The sequence below is a fragment of the Chroicocephalus ridibundus genome, chromosome 15 (genome assembly GCF_963924245.1).
Source record: "Chroicocephalus ridibundus chromosome 15, bChrRid1.1, whole genome shotgun sequence".
NCBI lineage: Eukaryota > Metazoa > Chordata > Aves > Charadriiformes > Laridae > Chroicocephalus > Chroicocephalus ridibundus.
In genome coordinates, this window is record NC_086298.1 from 10,359,113 (window position 1) to 10,380,528 (window position 21,416).

At 46.6% G+C, this 21,416-nt stretch overlaps 3 protein-coding genes across 4 annotated transcripts; 1 reads left to right on the forward strand and 2 right to left on the reverse strand.

Annotated features, from left to right (window-relative positions):
• Window position 1: 1 nt before the first annotated feature.
• On the reverse strand, window positions 2–4,154 carry ENTR1 (endosome associated trafficking regulator 1). Its single transcript, XM_063353091.1, has 7 exons — window positions 3,984–4,154; window positions 3,620–3,904; window positions 2,966–3,039; window positions 2,084–2,195; window positions 1,419–1,481; window positions 574–713; window positions 2–141 (listed from the first exon to the last, which is right to left on the reverse strand). The coding sequence occupies exons 1-7, from the start codon at window positions 4,095–4,097 to the stop codon at window positions 48–50; spliced, it is 882 nt and encodes a 293-aa protein (XP_063209161.1). The 5' UTR covers window positions 4,098–4,154; the 3' UTR covers window positions 2–47.
• Window positions 4,155–4,307: 153 nt separating this feature from the next.
• On the forward strand, window positions 4,308–10,341 carry PMPCA (peptidase, mitochondrial processing subunit alpha). The gene is made up of 13 exons (XM_063353024.1): window positions 4,308–4,428; window positions 4,536–4,738; window positions 4,925–5,004; window positions 5,342–5,424; window positions 5,722–5,816; window positions 5,976–6,076; window positions 6,468–6,731; window positions 6,965–7,057; window positions 7,289–7,407; window positions 7,898–7,988; window positions 8,111–8,173; window positions 8,409–8,553; window positions 8,814–10,341. Exons 1-13 carry the CDS (start codon window positions 4,376–4,378, stop codon window positions 8,981–8,983), a joined length of 1,560 nt encoding a protein of 519 aa, XP_063209094.1. The 5' UTR covers window positions 4,308–4,375; the 3' UTR covers window positions 8,984–10,341.
• Window positions 10,342–10,410: 69 nt separating this feature from the next.
• Window positions 10,411–21,402, reverse strand: INPP5E (inositol polyphosphate-5-phosphatase E). 2 transcript variants are annotated; one of them, XM_063353023.1, is made up of 11 exons: window positions 21,185–21,402; window positions 19,296–20,351; window positions 17,389–17,512; window positions 16,952–17,049; window positions 16,130–16,254; window positions 15,857–15,976; window positions 15,370–15,477; window positions 14,298–14,459; window positions 13,622–13,737; window positions 13,032–13,168; window positions 10,411–11,966 (listed from the first exon to the last, which is right to left on the reverse strand). In XM_063353023.1, the coding sequence occupies exons 2-11, from the start codon at window positions 20,138–20,140 to the stop codon at window positions 11,834–11,836; spliced, it is 1,968 nt and encodes a 655-aa protein (XP_063209093.1). In that variant the 5' UTR covers window positions 20,141–20,351; window positions 21,185–21,402; the 3' UTR covers window positions 10,411–11,833. The 2 variants fall into 2 exon arrangements, with proteins under 2 accessions (XP_063209093.1, XP_063209092.1); XM_063353022.1 differs by having other exon boundaries at window positions 11,825–13,168.
• Between the last annotated feature and the right edge of the window lie 14 nt (window positions 21,403–21,416).

Genomic DNA, 21,416 nt, shown 5'->3' on the forward strand with positions numbered 1-21,416 from the left:
TTTCTGAGTGAAAGCGAAGTTCTGGGTTTGAGTCCGTTTGGTTTGAGTCACTGTCCGTCCTCTGGCACCTCAGCGATCCGGTCTATGGACCTCAGGAGGTCGGCGATCAGCTGCAGGGATTCAGCTCCAGACACCAGCTGCCTGCAACGGGGAGAAGGGCAGTGTCAGGGGTAGGAGGGAAGGACAAGGCAGACAGGCAGCGCCTTGGTGCTGTTATTTTTTAAAAAAAATTTTTAAAAAGTGGTTTTTCAAGAAGCCATTTATCTAGACTGAAGACTTCACTGCTTGGAGTGAAGCGGAAAAGTCATAGAGAAATAAAGTCTGAGAGGCTTAGAGAGTCTAATGGTTTCACATTAAGTTAAAAAATAAGACACATTCTAGTTATTTTTATTCCCTAAACTTGGAGGAAAAATACCCAGCAGGTAAGTAAGAACATGGATGTGCTGATCTGGCACAGAGAATACAAGAACTCGAGTTTCAATCCTAAAAAACCCACTGGGGACATTTAGTTGTGACCTCGGTATTTAGACAAACGTGGGACAGCGTCAGGAGAGTCATCTTAAAACAACTCACTTTATGGACGACCGGGAGTTCGTTATGATGGTGAGGAGGTTCTGCAAGGCGAGGTCTGCGTTCTGCTTCACTGCGGCCAGGCTCGCCGACTGCCCCGACCTCAGGGCTTCATTCTCCGTCTTGTAATTTTTCAGCTGAACCTAGGAAGGAAACGGCCAAAAACTTGATATGAAAATAACTACAGAACTCCAGCAGATACTTCACAATTTTGAGCAGGGTACAGCAACTAACGAGCAGATCCCATAACCAGACTGCCTAGAGAGAATGTCTTCCCAGCTCTGGAGAGCAGACTTTCTGCTCTCAGACACGAAACTACAGCTAAAAAGCCTTTATTAAAGCAGAAAACATCGCGCATTTTCATGCCAGCCTGCTCTGCTTGTTTCACAGAACCATCCAGCGCTGGAGTGGCATATTCTGACTGTGACGGCAGGGAGGAGGCTGTTCTCTGCCCCCGATGCTATCACCTAACACTCCGCAGGCGTGGCTGAACTCTCTCTATTAAGTACTTCTCAAGCTTCTCTCCCTTCTGTCAGGCATGTTCCTGCAGCTGAACCCCCCCTTTGCCCTGTTGTGTTACAGCGTTCACAGGTCCCAAATATCGAATGGCATTTGAACATCACATGAAACTTCAGCAAACTGTCAGTGAAGTACCACACGTGGCAGAGATGAAGTTAACAGTCTGCGCAGAGCTGAAATGTTCTAGTCTAGAACATCTTCTATAACATTTGCTAGGAAAAGTGAGGCGTCATTAAAATTTTTCAGTATCTTTTTTATAGGCTCAATTTCAAGGTGTACGCTTTTGGTCCCAGTACATTCGGCAAGACCTTAAATATACTGCTTCGTACCTGAAGTAGTGCATTCTCCTGTTTCAGTTTTGTGGCATTGTTTTCTGCTTTAACAGCCCGTTTCTGAAATAGAATAAAGGTTATTGATACCATAGCAGCGCTTAGGACATACCAGGCAGTTTGAGCTACGCAGGAGTGCATGATTCCAGCATGATATGGTTTGTGTTACAGCCCCTTGTGTTCTGAATGCTTTACGAGATGGGAATGGTGCCCCCAGCCATGTCTGATCAGCTGTCTCCTCTCCTCCCCTCCCCATTTTTCCTTTCTGATATCTTCAGGTGCTGTCCATCACCTCCAGCCATTAAATTTTTTTCACAGACAAGAGGAAAAGGTACTCAGTATAAATAAGCAAGCCAGAAAAACAGCTCTTAGTTCACATAGGAGGTGCTTACAGAAGACTGCAAAAAAGCAATTGAAGGTGTTGATGAATCTGAAAATAGTATTTCTGCAAAGACCTCCCTTACTGTAGGTAAGAAAAGGAGTTCTGGACTGGGATGCAGTCTTGTTATAAGGGAAAAGTTCAAACCCATGTCAGAGCTGTTTAGTGCTCACATAGGTGACGGAATCACTTCAGCTTCCCTCACTCCTGGGGGAGGAAGGAAAAGAAACAGAGCTACACAGTTTCCACACAAGCTTCTGCTACTACGGCAAACGCCAACACTTACAGTCATCAGCTGGAGATTTTGTTCCACATGCTGCACCATTGCTTCCAAATCCTGCGCTTCTTTTTCTTCTTTAATTTTATTTTCCTCAAGCTTTCTTTCAAGCTTCCTCATCCTTAAGAAACAAGAGACAATGCTCAGTAAGACTTGTAGCATTAAATACCTTAGTAAGAAAATTCTAGAGAAGGATCAAGAAACTCATTCATGTTATAAGAAAAATGAAGTCTTCCCACAGTAGTACAGTTCTAGGTTGTGGCTCAGGGGACTTCTTTGTTCAACATCCATTAGCGTTAAAGGGAACTATACAGCTGACTGCAGAAAGGCCGTACAGAAAACACGAAAACACGGCTGTTCACAATCAGCCTAGATAAGGATAATTGTGAAACAAACGGTTACCCCATCACCATGGAAGTACCAGCTGCCTCACTGCAAGGAGCAGCACAGTGCAGAGGAACTTCAGAAATTGCCACCCTGGATCAGTCACCGGGTTGTTTAGCCTCAGGAAATTCAACTCCCCCAATATCAAGGTGCTCACCAGCAAAATAAAAATGCTTTTCTTGCTTCCAGGAAAAGAGACTAAGATTCATTATTTTGTTAGTCTGAATCGTTATGAAATGCATCCTGTCAAGCCCTACCCTCATTTCCTAACCACCTAAACTGCATGAAGCGTAAGCACATAGGCACACTCATCAGATGTCAGCTTGCCACTTACTTTCCAAGCCTTTTTCAATAAGAAAACCAGGTTTCTTAAAGCTTCTTAACAAATAGCATAGATTTTGACTACATTTTTATTCTTAAAAGACTTCAACTGTTTCCAGTGAGCATCTCTTCTAAGATAACTCCTTGCTTATGTGGTTACTTTTCCCCGTACTGTTGCTTACGCACTTGTCTGCTTGAGTTTCAGAGAAAATCTGAAGCTTATTGATCTTGCTTCTCAAACTGGCATTCTCTTCTTTTAGCTAAAAAATAAAAATTCTCATTAGAAGAAATGAGGGTGTCGTTTCACAATGCTACTAACACTCCAAGACCAGTACCAGAAGAAATATTCAGCTTTAACTTCAGTGCTGGAAAGTCTTGCACTTTCTATTACATTCAAGCTTACTTTCACACCTAGTTTTCCCCTCTCAAAACCATTTTACTTTACTAACCCTGCGGGGCACAGAAATGTGGCACCAAGCAACCAGTGTCGATATGACTAATCAAATGCTGTTAATTCTAAATTAATATGACCTCAAGAGGCAAGAGCATGAGGAAGGCACCTGGGTCACGCCAAAAGCAGTAGGACAGACAAGGTATGGGATCTGACTCATGCTACAGAGTTTTTCAGAGCTAATTCCTTTCCGTAAGCATCTCCAACAAGCTACGACGTATTGCGCAGCCCTTGCTGACAGCACGCTTTAATAACGCTGGAGGCTGACACCAAGTTTCTGTAACAACCCGACACAGGAGCTCAGAACTCGCTTGACAGAAGACCGAGCCCGCAGGCGATGTTTGTGTCCGCCCTGAGAAAGGTGCCAGGCGAGCAGTCGAGATCCTTACCTCCTCGTAACTGGGCTGCCGCAGGGAGTAGAAGCCCGGTCCCGGGGGGGCTCTGAGGGAGGCCACGCTCGGGTCCTCGCTGCCCGCCAGCCCCGTGCCCTCGCAGAAGAAGGAGTCGGTGGAGGGCGAGGCAGGGCCCAGAGGGGCGAGGTGGGCCTGCTCCACGGCCAAGGGCCGGTAGCTCCCGCTCCATTCCTCCTCCTCCTCCTCCTCCTCCTCCTCCTCTCCAAGCGGCGCCGGATCTGGGAACAAGAGAGGGCCGAGGCTTGGGCCGGGCCGCGCCGCCTGCAGAGAGCAGAGCAGAAAGGCTGAGGTGAGCGCGGGACGGGCGCCTCATCGCGGCGGGGCCCTGCCCGGGGCCTACCTGTCGAGCGTCGCCCGCCTCCTCGCCGCTCCGGGCCTTGCTGCGGACGAACTCGTGGAAGGAGAAAGGGTTGGGCTCAGCCGATCCCGCCGCCGGCAGCCCCCCCGCCGCCATAGCCACCCCCGGTGGCGGAGCGGGCCGAGGCGGGGCGGCCACCGAGCGCGGGGCGGGGTCCACTCTGAGGCGAGGCCCCGCCCCTCCCTCAGAACGAACCAATCAGCGAGTGGCCACCACACCCTCACCCAATCGCGGCTTCCTCCGAGTCCCACCTCCCCGGGGAGTGGATGGGCGGGAAAAGGGGCGGGGCTGAGCACATCCCCGGGGTCAGCGCGCCTGCGCAGTGCCGCCTCCCCCCGCAGCCGGCGGCAGCGAGGCTGCCGGGTGACGGCAAGATGGCGGCCGCCATGGCGTGGCTGCGGCGGGGCGCTTGGGGCCCGGTCCGGCGGTGAGGAGAGGGCCGCGGGGAAACCGGGGGCATGCAGCGCCCGGTATCGGCCGCAGGGAGGTGCCGCCGGGCCCGGCCTCCCTCACGGAACTTCCTCTATCCCGCAGGTGCGGGCTGGCGGCCGGCCGGAGCTACAGCGGCGGCGGCGCCTACCCCAGCGTGTCGCTGACCTGCCCGCTGCCCGGCGTGCCCAAGGCGGTCTTCGCGGCGGCCGAGGGCCGGGAGCGGTTCGAGACGCGGGTGACGGTGCTGGAGAACGGGCTGCGAGTCGCCTCCCAGAAGAAGTTTGGGCAGTTCTGCACCGTGGGCCGTGAGTACCGGCACCGGGGGGACACCGGGCCCGGGCACTGGGCTGAGCTGGGGACAGCCGCACTGGGCCTGCCCGCAGGCCTGGCCGTGGCCGCGGCAGTGACACTTCATCTCCCCCGGGAGCCTGGGCTGCGCGTAAGGACGGGTGTGGGGGTAAAAGTCACGCTTTTTCTCTTCTTAACTTTAGTTCTTATAAATTCGGGATCAAGACACGAAGCGAAATACCTCAGTGGGATCTCTCACTTCTTGGAAAAGCTGGCTTTCTCCGTGAGTACCATTCTTGTCCTGACGGGGTCCCAGAATTTGTGAAAAACACCTCAAATTTGCACAGCAGTGAGCGACCAGGGGAAGCGAGAGAGAGTGGCCCGCTCCTCGCAGCGGCACCGTGGGTTTGATCTGTTTAAGTAGATGGTGATGGTATTCCTGGTTGTTATGACCATAATTATATTTTGAAAGTCTGTTGTGCTTTTACTTCCAAGATCAGTGAGTATTTAGCCAGCTTTTGACTTAAAGAATGTAGAAGATGATGCTTGTTCTGGGTCACACTGAAGGATTATAACATTATCATTTTACCAGTTCGTGACATTGGTGTCCTCATTCTTAGTCCACAGCTCAGTTTGGCAGCAAAGATGAAATTCTCCTCACCTTAGAAAAGCATGGAGGCATTTGTGACTGCCAGGCATCCAGGTATGATGCTCTTTCTCTGTTACCTGAGTGGCTGTAACACTGACAGTGGTTTGAGTTGCTTTTTTCTGGTGTGTGACAGTAAAAGCCACTTTTTGCTTCTAAGCACCAGAAATCCATTTCTGCCGACTGCTAAGAAGATACAAAAGTGAACCTGAAAGGCTTATAAAAGTCAGTTCTGTTTCCTTTTGAAAGCATTTAATAATGGTTGAGCACTTTTATTTGTGATTTCCTGATGCACGCTTATTGAATGATCATAGATGTGACTTCTCAGTGCCGAACCGTCTGCTTGTGTTGCAGGGACACCATAATGTACGCTGTTTCTGCTGATGCCAAAGGCCTGGACACAGTGGTCAACTTGCTGGCTGATGTAGCGCTACAGCCCAGGTTATCAGGTCTGGGAACATAAGTCTCTGTCTCAAAAAAAGACCCACAATGCATGACTTGCTATTAGATTTCAGAATTCTTTGTTAGATCGTGCTCGTCAAGAAGTTATGTAGCAGTTGGGTATTTTGCATGGTGGTTGTTATCTCTTGCTTTCTCTCTTGTTACAGATGAAGAAATTGAGATGACTCGAACAGCTATACGCTTTGAGCTTGAAGACTTGAATATGAGACCTGATCCAGAGCCTCTCCTCACAGAAATGATCCATGCGGTAAAACACTGAAAAGTCTACCTTGCGTGCAGCCCCCTGTATGTGACATGCTGCATTCTCTCCCTCAACTAAGGGTTTATTTTAGACTATTCTGAAAACAGATTTTTCTGTTATTCAATTAGATTTCAATGGCGAGAGGGAGAATTTTGCTGTCCCTCCACTTTGAAATCCTACATTCTACACACGTGAAAGATTTTAACCTAAATTAAAACTATCTATAACTTATCTTTGTTGACCTGGATGACAGCATGTTGTTGAGTAACACTGACATTAGTGAAATAATGCTCAGCCTTTCCTCTGTTGCATATCTCAAACAGGTAGGCATAATTCTAAAAAAGGAGAAGGTTTAGATGAAGTAACATGTTACTTTAATGTATCTGTTTCCTTTTAGGCAGCCTACAGAGACAATACAGTTGGACTGAACAGGTTCTGCCCAGTGGAAAATACTGACAAAATTGATCGAGAAGTCCTGCATTCGTACCTGCGCAACTACTATACGCCAGACAGGATGGTGCTTGCCGGGGTGGGAATCGAGCACGAGCAGTTAGTGGAGTGTGCGAGGAAACACCTGCTTGGAGTGGAGCCGGTGTGGGGCAGCGGGCAGACCAAGGACGTGGACAGATCTGTGGCTCAGTACACAGGAGGCATTGTGAAGGTAAAAGGAAGGGGGAGGTGGCATCGTGCCTGTCGGTTGGAGGTGCAGATTTGTACTTCAGCTGATTTCTCCATAAGCTTTGCTTTTCTAACATTACATACTGTTCATGAATGAGAGACAAAACTGGCCATGACAGCCATTATCTGCATGACAGGTTAATTACTGGGAATGCATGAAGCTGGATACAAGAGAGGTGAAAATCTGCTCTAATAATTTATCTGCCCTTCCCACAGGTTGAAAAAGATATGTCAGATGTGAGTTTGGGCCCTACTCCCATCCCAGAGCTTACACACATCATGATTGGGTTAGAAAGCTGCTCATTTTTAGTAAGTATCAACCTCAAATCATTTGTTTTGCGTGCCCTGTTCTTGAAGAAACATTGGCCCTCTTGCTGCACATACAGACAAGCAGCTTTTTCACTGACAGTTTGATAAAGGCACTGACCTTTACGTTCTTCTTGTGCCATGTTTCTTTCTGGCTCTTTTTCTCCCTCTTTACTCATCACGGACCCTTGAGAGCTCTGCTGTTAACTGAGTGAATTTCTTGCTGCAATTCAGGAGGAAGATTTCATTCCCTTTGCGGTGTTAAACATGATGATGGGAGGCGGTGGCTCTTTTTCAGCTGGAGGGCCTGGCAAGGGCATGTTCACCCGACTGTATCTCAATGTGCTCAACAGGTGTGTTTGCCTTTCTGTTTAAGGGATGGCAGAGCAGTCTTCTCTAGCAGGTTCTCATGGATGGCTTCATCTTCTGAAAGCCAACACCCCCAGGTTTTACATTGGCTTATTCTGCTTGAAACACGCGTGATTGATTTGTCAGTGGGCATTTTGAGAGGGTGAAAGTAAAGGTCAGAAGTGACCAGGAACCCCGTCTTCCTCCACCAGACCACTCCGTCCTTTAGTCAGGGGACGGTAACAGAAGAATTGGCAGTAGGCACCAGTAATGCTGCTCTGTGTTGTTCTGGGTTTGGTCTTGGGGAAGCAAGTGGAGAGAAGGAAGTAGATGGCACATGCAGAAGTTACGTCAGAGGCAGGAACTGACAGTTCTCATTGGCACTGCTGAGAATCCTGAAAGTGCACCAGGAGGGAACTCGCTGTCCATATTTGTTTCATTTTTACATTTAAATTCTGTTTTTTAAATTTTTAAATACTGTTTGTATACCCACAGGCACCACTGGATGTATAATGCAACCTCTTACCACCACAGTTATGAGGATACAGGTCTCCTGTGTATACATGCCAGTGCAGATCCAAAACAGGTATATAGGCTGGTATTCAAAGACAGCTGTCCTTAAAAAGTAATCACATCTCATTACCAGACAGTAATGTTAATAAAATAAGCATTGTTCTAATCTTCTTTCAATTATCTGTTTTTTCCTAGGTTCGAGAGATGGTGGAAATCATCACAAGGGAATTCATTCTAATGGCAGGAGCAGTAGGAGAGGTCAGCACCCTAACGTACAGACTACGCAGATGGCCTTTGAGCTGAAATACTGCATTGCACTGACCGTGCTAGAATGAATTTCTGTAGACAAGTATTTCTGTAAAAAAATACAGTAATTTTAGCACCACGTTCACAAAGAGGGAGGTGTTCCCAGAACTCTTACATGGTATCTTGTATTAGAGAGCAGTGGCCAGACTTTTTTAAACATCTCCTTGTATTTGCTGCTCATTTACAGGTAGAACTTGAGCGAGCGAAGACGCAGCTGAAGTCCATGCTCATGATGAACCTTGAGTCTCGGCCAGTTATCTTTGAAGATGTGGGAAGGCAAGTGTTGGCCACAAACACAAGGAAGCTACCTCATGAGCTCTGTGCCCTGATCAGTGAGTACACAATGCTTTTCCTTGCCTTGACTGAACTGTAGGTACAATTGGGTGGGGGGAGCAACTTACAACATATTCTTATAGCACAGATAAATTGCCTTAGCATGGGGGCATAAATACTACAGATCTGTATTTCAAACCGATCTCAATTGCTTGCAAGCTACCACAATGCTTATTTTTGTCACAAGGAAGGAAAAAACAGAAGCATGGTAGAGAAAGTCTAGAGGTTGTCACAATTCTGGCTTTCTTTTTTCCTGCAGGCCAAGTGAAATCTGCTGATATCAAGAGAGTGGTCACTAAGATGCTTCATAAAAAACCAGCTGTGGCTGCCCTGGGTGACTTAACAGATTTGCCCACTTACGAACACATCCAGACAGCGCTTTCCAGCAAGGATGGGCGACTCCCTCGGATGTACCGTCTCTTTCGATAAAGCAGTGCATCCCGCACCTCTGACAGACTTGCTTCTTTTTTAATATGATTTTGAGATTATAATATTGCTGCAAGCCCTCTCCCCCAATCTTTCCAGGCATACTGTGCAAACATGGAGCTATGCTACAGCCGAACAAAGCTGCTTCACAACACTGGACTGTGAAGAGCTCGTTATGTTGGGCTTAAATGCCCACCCTGACGCCAGATGACTGCTTTGACCCTCTGAGTAGGTTACAAGAGAAGATGGGTGTATACAGCCTTCTGTTGGCATCAGGGAGAACATAGCAAGCCAAAATATTCATCACTACAACTGAAAGCATGTATCTGAGAAGTAAGTCACTGCTGTGTTACCACTTAGTCACATCGCCAGCAGAGGTGGGGCTGTCACGCTGAAGGCCCTGTGTGTGCCCTTCTGGTGGGGTGTGGTGGCATGTTAAAGAGCTGGGCTTATGTATCTGAATTCAAAGAATATTTATAGCTGTTACCAAGGTGAACAAAGACTTAGTCAAACTGAATGAGGAAAATAACCAGTTATTATCCATGTGAAGTTAGGCAACAAGTTTCCTGCAGTCCAGGTTTTGTTACAAGCATCATGGATCCATTTCACCAGTGTAGTTTACCATCTCTAGTACTACTAGAAGTCACATCTGGAAGTAACTTCATCATTTTGCTAGAGCTCAGAGGAAAGTAGACCTATGGCATAAATAAGTTTCTGTGGAGTTCATCTACAGAGATACTGTGCATAATGCTACATGCACACTTATTGTAGAATTAAAGCAATCCCATTCTTTAGTTTTTTCACTTGGAAGTGAGCTATGCTAAAGAACAAGAGTTCTTTTACTCCAGAGTTGGTACCCAAATAGGAAGTTATTAAAGGAGTTGCTGCTGCACCCTCCTTCCTTCAAATTGTCACACAGATGAACTTAAGGCTTTGCAAAAAGACACAATGGTCAGTCTTAGAACAGAGATGGAGCTCAGCTAGGAGTCCAGATCAACAAAATGACTTTCAGAAAGCTCACGATCTTTAAAGTGACACGAAGCTAAGTGCCACGCATTTGATATACTGAAGAAGACCCAATAGAGAGGAAATTAAACATCCGATTTACCTAATCCCCTAACATACGGGCTTAAAAATGTGGACAGCTGCATTGCAGCACTTCACTGGCTCGATGTGCATTGTAAGGAGCAATCAAACTGGGAGCACAACACTGTGAGGCAGCTATTACCTGCTTTACCCCCACTCCTTTCTCGTGCAACTAGAAGAAAACATGTTGCATTGCTTCTTGGGGAACCCACAGTATGAAAGTCCTATTCAGTTGTTGTGTATGTTTGTAAGAAAATAAAGAGATCTCTAAATGACTGGAGCAAGTAGAAAGAGTTCTGAAATTCATCGGCTAATGGGCTGGGTTTCTTGAACTGGCAGGTGAAATGTGCTTTGTTTGTTAAATGCAAACAATCCCAAAGGAATCTGTCCCACTTTTCCAGCTGAAAACAACTGGCTCAGGTGACCCGAATGGTTAGCATGCATCACACAAAGAACGCTAGTTCTGACAACCCTGCAGTAAGAGCTGCATCTCATTTAAGGTATTGCATTAATTTATTTTTATTCCTTTAAAAAGAAAGGAAATTCAAATACCTGATGGCTACAGACAGGTCAGTGCCATAAATGTTTGTACCGCAGAACAGAAGCTCTGTCTTGGACAGGTTGCATAGTTAGCAGCACTTCCTTCAAGTTGTTTGCACGCTGTTTTATGTACTAAGGTGATTAATGATCCAGCCGATCTGTGCCCATGAAGTATTAGCTGTACATAACGTTTTACCAGTGCCATACTGACTGGTCCATGTAGTATGTTTAGCCTTAAGACAACACTACTTCAAAAACAGCAAGTTATTCACAGTTGACTGAATTGGAAACATAAAAACAAAAGGAATTAACTGTAATCAGAGGTAATGGAACTGCGCTCATCCGACTTGCTGCAGTTTCTCTGCGTGCTTCCCTAGTACCCTCCCTTGACATCATAATCACTTTGGTGAAGCATTACACAGCAGCTGTACTTAGGCCATTATTTTCAACTCGAGTGTCCTGCTGCTGAAGGCAGGTAGTGTTTTATCACCCCTGGGGAGCGCAAGTGAGTTAAGAAAGGGATTGGTTCAAGCAGTCTCAACAGCCAAATATATGGTGTGAGAGACTGATATTTACCCCCTTAGTAACAGAAGGCCTAGAGAATAATTGCTGAAAGGCAATGTTTCTACACTTCAAATGTACAGTAGTACATTCACACAGATCTTGCTGTAGAGGACCAAAAAAGCCCAATGCAGGAGCACCATCCTTACACAAAACTGCCCAAGTCCCCTAAGTGGTCCCTGTTACATGTTTCACAGATACCATACGCTTGGCTACAGATAGATAAGGAGAAAAAAACACAACCCCACATCGTATGTATGTAAACCAGATCAAATCAAACAGACAAACACAAATGTTCACCTTTCTGCACGCTTTTCTTAGGTCCCCTGCCCCTGGTCATGCCAATTCCAGAAGCTGTGCTCCCTGCGTGGACTCATCTTAGAACCAAGAGACTGTACCCGGTTGCTTCCAAAGATAGTACGGTTAAAAATAAATCAATTACATCTGTTGGGATGGATGTCCTAAATAAGTGACTCCATTTTCTTGCGCAAAAGCACTTGAGCTACATGGATTAGCTCATGCAAATGGAGGATGAGGTTTAAGACATTCTTCACAAGCCACAGCAACTGCCAGAGGTGCTTAGGCAGACAATTCCCTGCAGAGTTTGCCATGGCCTGAAATCCTCTTTCCGGGCACCTCTAACACAAGCATTGCAGAGTCCTCAGCTCAGGAAACGCTACATATGCTGCTGGATTTTTGGTCCTTTTGCTCTTGCCGTTTCTGAAGTTCCCTTGTAATCCGCCTCTTTATTCCGATTAAATAGAGTTCTCTGTCAAACTGCCCTGCAGCAAGTGGAATGCTACAATATAAACACAAGCAATTAGATCAGGGCACAAATACATTCTTCTTGTTTACCCAACATTTCCCAACTAGTTCATACAACAAAGGCCAGAAACCTAATTTTTACTTTCTTAAGGCATTCGGTAAGGTTTTTCACAATACCTTTAAATTAAGAAAATATTGGTTGTAAAAGGCAAATGTACTTTCAATTTAAGCATGAGCATGCCTGTATTCATAAGGTGCATACATAGAGGACATTCTTTATGACCCTAAACCAAAAAATACTCATTTCAAAAGCTAAACTAGCTTACTATTAACTCTGTGTATTCGTGGGTATTGTTCATGCACAACAGTTCTTACCTTGGTCTGCTCTAGAGAGGCCAGAAGGAAACCCTGGCAGCCCAGCTTCACAGACTCCGCAATACTTCTGTTTAATGGGTATTTAATACCCATAAACAAAATAAAATCCCAATTCTAATTGCACTGCTGATCAAGTGCTTTGAAAAATGGCCATTTTCTTGCTACCTGGGTCTTGAAATCCCCAAGTGTGCTACTCCCAGGAAAGAAACTAACTAAATTTCAGTGACTTAACCAAATTTTCTATGGAGTTCTACTAGCACGGCAGTCCACAGCGGGGCATTAAGAAACTTGGAAGATCTCAAAATATTTCACTGACATACAGCTACGTTGAAATGCAGCCACCAAGGAGAGAAAACAGCACTGATCCCGAAGAGGGAAAGAAGAACAGAAGAGGGAAGTTGTCCATGCTGACAGGAAGAAGAAAGCTGTATCTCAGATAAGACACAGATTTATAGTCAACGGCAATGCACTCCGTTTATCTCCCTCAGGAGGATTAAGGGACCCGGCAGCCGGGATTTCAGTTGTCAGTGCAAGGCTTAAGCACTCTTATTGCTCTGACCACTGAGCGCGTATATTGGGTAAAAAACAAAGAAGCTGTGGAGCGCTACATGGGATAAACTCTATTTCAGGAACTCTCCTGAGAGGACAAACTCTGAACAGGAGCATATCCTCAGGATCACCGGAGCCATGTGCAATCATACAGAATGGTTGAGGAGGTACTAACTTGTCTCTGCCAGGTCTCACTTTCACACGAAACAAGGCAAATACAGGCCGATGGTCTGAAGTTTTGATCACAGGACAAGATGAGTACTTGACAGCATGGATGTCGTCTCTGTACCGACTGCGGTATACAACTCGATCCTGGGAGGCAGAGAGAAAGGGGAGACTGATGGTAGCTCCCTTTACACACACCCCCTGCAAAAACGCACTGGTTCACAAGAGACAAATCTATTCATTTATCACACTCCGCTCAGTGAAATTAAGTGTCTTGGGCAGGGACACATTCATGAAGAAAGTGTGTCTGATCCCAACAGCGGTTCTGTGCCCAGCTCTGAGCACAGGGGAGAATGCACTGGAACAGGATGTAAGGCAGGGAAAATGAAATTAGCAGCCCGTGCCAAACTCTCCCTCTGCTCACAGATTCAAACCAGTTCCACATGCCCTGTTGCCCTTAAGCAACAAACCTCAGCAGGACTGTATCTCGTGCAGCCCAACTGTGGAAGGCAGCTTTTTCTCGCAGGCGAGAATCCCCGTTGGAGGTGGACGTGAGGCTGAGCAGCCCTTCCGAGCACGCTGCTCTGAAATCACCCTTACCGTGTAGGAAGGAGTCCTTTGTTTGGAAGTGGTGTCATAGCTGTCCTTTCCTATGTCAAACTTGTAGGAAGGACGGAAATTAATGTCAGCCTCTTGGAATCCTTTGAAAATAGACCCTGTAAGGGAAGGGGAGAACAGCATGAATAACAAATTCCTCCTTCCTAAGAACCTGGCACACTTTTTGCATTTACTCAACACTGCTTAACTGATGCTGGCGAGAAACAACAGCCGTGTACGTACACGACTAGAAAAACCTGGGCTTGGTCTCCAGAAAGGGAGCAAGCTCAAGTTCTTACACTGAGGATAAAAAATAGCCAGTGGCTATTTAAACAACAAACACTTCGTGTATGCACTTCCCCTTCCACTGAAAGCTCATGCTGCTTCGCAAATGCTGGCTATTCAAACCTAAATGCCCCAGACACTGTGACGGAATGATGTCCAGTTTGTAGAGGTGTCAGATGAAACAGAGCAGAAAATGGCTTGGGAGATTACACTATATACAGCAAAATGCTATCGCAAAAAGTCCCTTGTACAGATTGTCCCTGTATTTGTCCCTGCTGCCTTCCTTTTTTATGGAACTTAATAAGAGAAAGCAGGAAAGGTCTCTAGGAAATAGAGATTTGGCTGTAATTATTTCTGTTCCTGGAGACTCGGAAGAAAAACAGCTGTCCCTCACCCCTACTCATTTCACTAGTAAGTTGGTCATATGCCAGTAGCTTGGACACGTCTGTTTCTGGGTTCTGGTTCAAGATGGAATCCACGGTCTCACGATCCTTATTTAGTCGGAAATTGAAGTCACCAAACCAGAAAACTTCATCAAAGCGAGTTGTGACATCATCTGCAAATTCAAGCCAGAAGTGTCAGTATAAAGGTAAACATCCGGAAAAATTCGGAAAGGAAAAAAAAAAAATCCCAAACTTTTCTTCTCTAAATCTCCTTTTGACTTTTGAGGAAAACCAAAGTATATGATGTAGCTACACGCTACAGCTGTATGATGCACGGCTAGATATGTTCAAGCAACAGGCATAAATTCTTTCTTTTTACTACCAGGAGATATAATACTTGAGTATGCTTTCTGCCCGTGACCATCACAGAACGTGGTAATAAAAAAAACAGTAGAAAACTGAAGCGAAATTTTAAAAAAACATAAAAAAAGCTGAAAGAGACCAAACTATCTATAGAACCTAAAAATATTATGAACGCAAAAACTTAACGCTACACAGCAGATTAAGAGTAAATTCATCTTTCTAGAAAAAGGACTTAGCTATTATATACCTACGCTTCATGTTAACAGCACAGTATTAAGAAACAATAATGGAATTTGGCAAACAATACGCTGACCTGCAAATTGACATGCAAATTGAAATATGTTCCTCCCCTTAAGTTTCAAAATAATTTCTAGTTGTTCTAGAAAACACTTGGAAAATGAAACACATCCATAATACTGATAAAAATGACACCAAAATTACCTTATTGCTGTTCTGAGAAAAAATACATCACATGAAAATTCTCTTCAAATTTCCTCTCTCCCCCTCCATTTCAACTTTTTCTCTCAAATTCCCCCCAAAATTACACCCCACCTAAAAAAAGAAATTACGTGAACAGTAACCATCCTCAGACAAAAAGACTCGTGGTCTCTGTTTATACTATCTCAAATTAGCACTCTCATTCTCTCTTCCTGAGTGTAGACTGACAATGCACAAACTCTGTTCATGTGGGCTCCAAAACAACCATGGTTTCACACTTACTAGAACTAGATCGATATGGGTTTGTGTCCGGAACGTTCTTGGGAAGTGTAAGGGCTTGAATGGTTTTATTGTAGTCCAGTTTCCTCTCATTCACCTTGCTGTCCCCAGCTGAAAGACAGAAATCCCACCAACGCATCGTTTCAATTCAATTACCATTTTTGGTTACAACGGCAGCTTCCAAAGGGCATTGGACATGTAAAATGTAACACACTGACCCAGGGAGCATACAGACTGAAAAATAATGACAGAAAGTGTGGAAAAAGGGATACAAATGTGCAGAGTTAATTTTTGTTTTTCTAAACACTGTTCTTTGGTAAGTTTGCTACAAAAAAAATCCTCCTCCCTTACTATTCTCAGCTCAGCAATCCTGAGCTTTAACTTCAGTCTGCCCTGCTCCTCTACCCCCCTGCAGATTTTTTTACTTTTATAAAGCAACCCCCCTCCTCCCTCAATCAGGACGCTCCTAACAAGACCGTAAATGTCTCACATGTGAAGTGTGAGGTGATGAAGAGAAAGGAGGTCCCAAAAAACGTGAAGCAGATTCCCAGAGCTCCCTTGGTTTTGATCTGAGATACGATTCGAGTCGTCACCGTGGCATACTCCACCTCTGGAAAGAGAAAAGAAGCTGCTGTTACCGAAAAGCCTCTAGAGGTAGTGAGCAGGAAAGTTAGGCAAGGGATGGCCTTGGAGGAAGGACAGGACGCCCGATGGCAGCAGTCCTTTCCCTTCCCCACTCTCCAGCTCTTACTGGACCACACACCTGAGCAGAACCAGATGAGGTCCCTGCGAATGAAGACCGACATGTACAGCACCCCATGCGCAGCTGAGTAGAGCATGACGTAGTGGGGGCCTAGTGTCTCTTGCAGGCGGATCTCCCACTCTCTTCTGCAGGAGAGAACAACAGCTGGATCAGAAGGACAGCACAAGAGACAATAACCAGGAAAGGAAATCAGCACTGCGAAAACAGAGCAATCCCTTTGCCAAGGTTGAGTAAGCGTAAGCAAAACCTCCACTGCCACAGCCATGCTGCAGGGAAGGCTGGTCAGTTTGACGTGTAACTCCACACATGCCACGCAGGGGCTCTGTGTGTCGGTGAGAGTATTACAGCTGCTGTACCGAGCAGCTTGCAAACCTGGGGAAAAGGGAGTCCCACTGGGAAGACACCCTAAAAAAGCAGAGTCTGACATGAGGCTTCAACCTGCTCTTCTAGGGTTGGTCAATCTCAGACGGACTAGAAATTTGCAGCAATGTGCTACTAATGAGCACGTTCTTGCTAACGCTAACGGCCAGCCCCTGGGCCAGCTCACAGCCAGCTCAGATCCACAGTAGGATGCCCACAGAAACCAGACAGGAGTTTGGCTATTAGCTGCCCTGACAACAGGACCAAGCTCTGTATCTACAGATTTTTGTGACATTTATCTCTAAAACTCATTTCCCCTGGTTCTCATGCACTGGAATTCAGAGTCTTATTAAATGGGTTTATTGAAAATATTAATATGATGGAGACTATCTGGAGACTAATTAAAACCAAAGTAATTAGTTAACAATAAAAGAGGATGGTTCATTACATTGTTTTTGCTACCTGTCTGGACAGCCTTCTTGAACCCCAATGACATACATGTCCTGGGCGTAGTCAGGATCTGTTGGTAATAAGAAATCATCCAGATTCACAGGAAGTTCCTATTATTTTAAAAAAAAACACACAAAAAAAAACCCCAAACGAGCAGTATTAGTTACGTGAAGATTTACTAGAAAAGTCAGAAAAGTCCAGGCTAAGCTACAAGTTCCACAGCATATACCAACAATTCACACTTCAAACAATAGGTTAAGTGATAATACTAAGAATTCTCGCTAAGGTGAACGTGCATGAGAAGGCCTTATAATTTTATAAAGACAATAAACTCAGGTTGACAAGGAACATAGTCACGAACAGAAAAAAGCCATTGCACCAGTCTTTGCAGTAAAGTCAGGGTAACTTTACCACTGCCAAAAGACCTGTGGAGACTTACGTGCACATACCTTCTGACCCTGCATGTTCCAGGTGGCCACAAAAATGCCAATATTTCGATCAGGGAAATATCTGCTAAGTTCTTCTGCTCCCAGTAAGGCACCAGTTGCCAGAAGGCTGCCTTCCAAATAGCTTCTGTGAAGAGAAGACGCATAAAAGAGCATCTAAGGAAATGCTGGAATAATGATTTGTAACGTTTGAATCTTGAGTTAATCAAGAACATATCTTCAGCTCAAGAAAATGGCATTTAGTATTTATATAGTGTTCTGCTTGCCTGAAGTTCCTTATAAAGTTCCAACCCTTATAGAGAGTTCATGGATCACATGCAAGAAAACAAAACTATCGTCATAAACCGTCCTTTTCCAAGCCAGGACACGAGTATGATGGTGAGCCTGATGCTGCACAGGTTCCGTGATGAGAAGACTGAAGCCATCCAAAGTTTTCCATCCCCCTAGAACTTACCGCAGACACAAATTGAAGAGATTGGTTTGATACTTGAGTGTCTTGAAGCAGGTCAGCGTACTTAAAACATGAAAAGAGCTCCACCATTCCCAGTGTTCTGGCACCAAATTGCTCCTAATCAAGGATTCAAACTCACATTCTTCCTTCAGTTCAGCTCATCAAATTAGCTTTCAAGTAAATAATTTCTTGAGTCTGAGGTCTAAAAGAACATCACCTTTGAAAAGGACAGATCTGCCCCACAGCACCTGCCTCTCCAAAGAACACGCTGCTTACAAAAGCAAGGGGTATTGGCAAAAGGACTACAAGGTGAATAAGCACTTTTAATCTTGCTTAAGCTCTACAAATAACGATGACAGCATGATGCCAGGGAACGCTGCGCAACCCACTGCTCTGCCCAGCCGCCCACCTGACTCCAAGCCTTGCAGAGGCAAGTGAAAGAAAACCCCTCACGGCAAACAAGGAACGATCTACCTTTGGGGCTTTTTTACCAGTTAGTAACACTTTATCTCAGAATTATTTTCCCCTGTACCACTGACTCCCACTCTTTGGATCAATGATCAGATTTATCCCTCAAGGTCTTGCAGACTGTTGTGTGTCTGTAACATACCGCCTTTAGCCGAGTATTTGATATCCTTTACCATTTAACACGTTTCCTGACCTGCAGCATTACCAATAATACCCGCTGCAGCGTTTGTGCTGTGTGCTGCCAGGTCTTCACGAATAGTGGTTCTGCAGCCAACACAAGAAGAGGATTCGATACACCAGCAAGCAGAGTAATACACCCACCCCAGTTCCCTCCAATCAATAACCTATATTGAGCTAAGAATGGAGACAAATGAGCCACCAGAGCAAGAGGCCAGGGCCACGCTAGGAGAAAGTGCTGAGATCTGTCTGGAATCAGACTCAAGAGATTCCTGGAAAAGCTGGGGCAGAGGAGCTCCCGTGGGACACTGACGCAGTTCACAGCACAGGATTTGATCCTGCCAGAAGCTCAACATCTGCAGAGGACTCTCAGCACTTTACAGAATTGTACTGCATGATAGTTTCAAGCTAAAATATTCGGGTTTTCTCCTGCCATTATACACTTCAGTTCGAGCTGAATGTACTTTTAGATTTAAAAAAAATATTAGTTTTTCCCAACTGTTAGCATGCACAGCTACCGTTTCTTAATTTTCAAAACAGATTACTTAAATATTACAAGCTAGCTGACAGCAAATCAAACTTACAGTTACATCAAACTATACCCAGCTGAAAGGAGCAAATATACGGTATTTGTACTAATCTCTTCATCTTCTAACTGTTTCCAGTCTCCACAGCGGGATAAACAACACAGAACAACTTCTGTGCTCTCCCGATTGGTCTGAAGCTCCCTGCCTCTGCCCGGCAGGATTCTGCAGGGCAGCTGGCTCCCTGCTAACATCCCCCAAACCTTGCCAGGAGAAGCTGGGGGACGTACCTGCTTCGAACATCCTTGGAGCGAATGGGAGTGAGCAGGCTGAACGTAGATTTCATGGAGTCTGTGGAGCAATTATCACAGACCATCCCGTTGCCATGTAGCCTGCTATCGCTCAGGCTGCTGCTTACCCTCCCAAACTTGTGCTGAGAATAATGTCGATAATCCATACAATCTGAGTCAATCCTATTAGCTGTCCTCAGTGTGTGAGAGGCCACATTGAACTCCATGGGCGGCAGAGGTCGAGCCGGCATTATTTGGGACAGCCGGGGTTTGCCGCCTGCAAATGCTTTCCCCCGCAGAAGCCCGCCAAAGGCACTGGAGATCTCGGAGGCTCGTTTCCCCAGGTCGGAGGTGCCTCCTCTGCTCTTCCCCATGGGACCAGCTTCTGAGGCGTCTGGTGAACTGTGCAAGGAGTTCTGCTGGCAGGGGCTTGCCCTACCCCTGACGGGAGGGCTGAGAGACGCTTCCTGCAGAGAACCATTTGAGGAACTTGTCTCGTTGGGATCAGTCAGACTTTCCTGACTCGTTCTAAACCGCCTCCACCTCCTCCAGCTTTTCTCATCCAAAGATGCAGCACGCTCCAGCCGGGGTTTCCGAGGAGGCCTTGGAGTGATTGATTTAATTTTCATATGAGCTTTGAGTTCATCTGGTAGAAGCTTTAGGGTTTCATTTAAAGAGGTGCCTACACTTGGAGGATCTTCAAAGGTAAGCACCCCATCACCACCAGCCTCCTTCTTGGCTGCTTTGCCAGCTTTTTTAGCGTGCAGGTCCTGTACTGCTCCACCCTCCGTGCTCCGAGTAACACATGCCCCTGAGTGCTGCGGAAATCCATTTGGAGTACTCATTCTCCCCTGGGTACCAGCTACGGACACTGCTCCGTATGAAAAGTTCCTCACCGCATAGTTTCCTTCCCTTGCTTAGCCCAGAGACTCACAGGGCTTTAACCAAGCCAGAAAGACACGGAAATCAGAGACAGCTCAGTCTTCAGTTGAGAATGAAGGGCAGGGTTATGTGTAGGCCGATGCATTGTCTGCACAATTTCAAGAGGTGGTATACCTGGATTTCGCCAAGAGAAACATGTAAGAACGAAAAGTTATTGAGCTGCGAATTCTGCTCCTTAGTCAGAAAGCAACTCCTCACAGCACCTCCCTCTAGAACAACTCAAACCTTAACATGACCTTGTCAGAAGATCAATGTTATTTTTTTTTTTTTCAAAGGCAAAGCAGCGAACTGACTTCCTCGCTGCTGTGGGCATCACGGCTGCGTACAGACTTCTTTAAGAAAAGCTTGTGTATACCGTTAGCATGAAAGGAAATTAAAACTGCACATAAATCACAGCTTGTCCCCCTTGCTGTACCATGAGTCACCAGTATAACCAGCCTTCGGGCTGCCCAGAGCACTGGGTGCCAGAGGCCAGGAAATTTCCAGTGATCTCAGCTTCTACCGTGATCTCACAGCGGGGAGCTCGCTGACACCTTTGCTTGCTTTGTGCCAAGCTCCAGCCACCACCACTGGAACTGAGAAAATATCCGAGGAGCAGTTCTAGGGATACAGAATCAGGGTTCAAGGTAAACTCCTTAGGGGGGGGTAAGGTAAACTCGGGGGGGAAAGCACCTCCTTTTCCTGCAGTTATGCGACCCAAGCTTCCCAGCTGCAGAGACACACTCCATAGCTCTGTACTGGAAACGCCAAATCCCGTAAAGCGCTAGTTCCGCGCCCGAGGCGAGACTGCCCGCCCTCTGCGCTGCCCGGAGCGGAGGGAGAGCTCCGCCAGCCCCTCACACGGCCCCGCTCCGCCACCACGGCCCCAGCCCTGAGAAGGGACGACACGACGGACGCGACCCCTCCCCACGGCCGCGGGCACCGGCCGCCTCAGAGAGACCACTGACCTCCGGGCCCGCTGCCGCCCCGGCGGAGGCCGGCTCCGCTGCGCTGGCCTCGGCGGTACTTCAGCGGGCCGGGCCCCGCCGGCTGCACCCGGGGGCGGCCCAGCCCCCCTTCTCCCCGCGGCCCCTCAGAGCGGGGCGGGCGGCGGCCCGGGCCCGGCGGCGGACGGGCCGAGCGGGCGGCGGTGGAGGCCGCCCCAGCCCCGCCCGTAGCAACGGCGGTGGCGACGCCGGG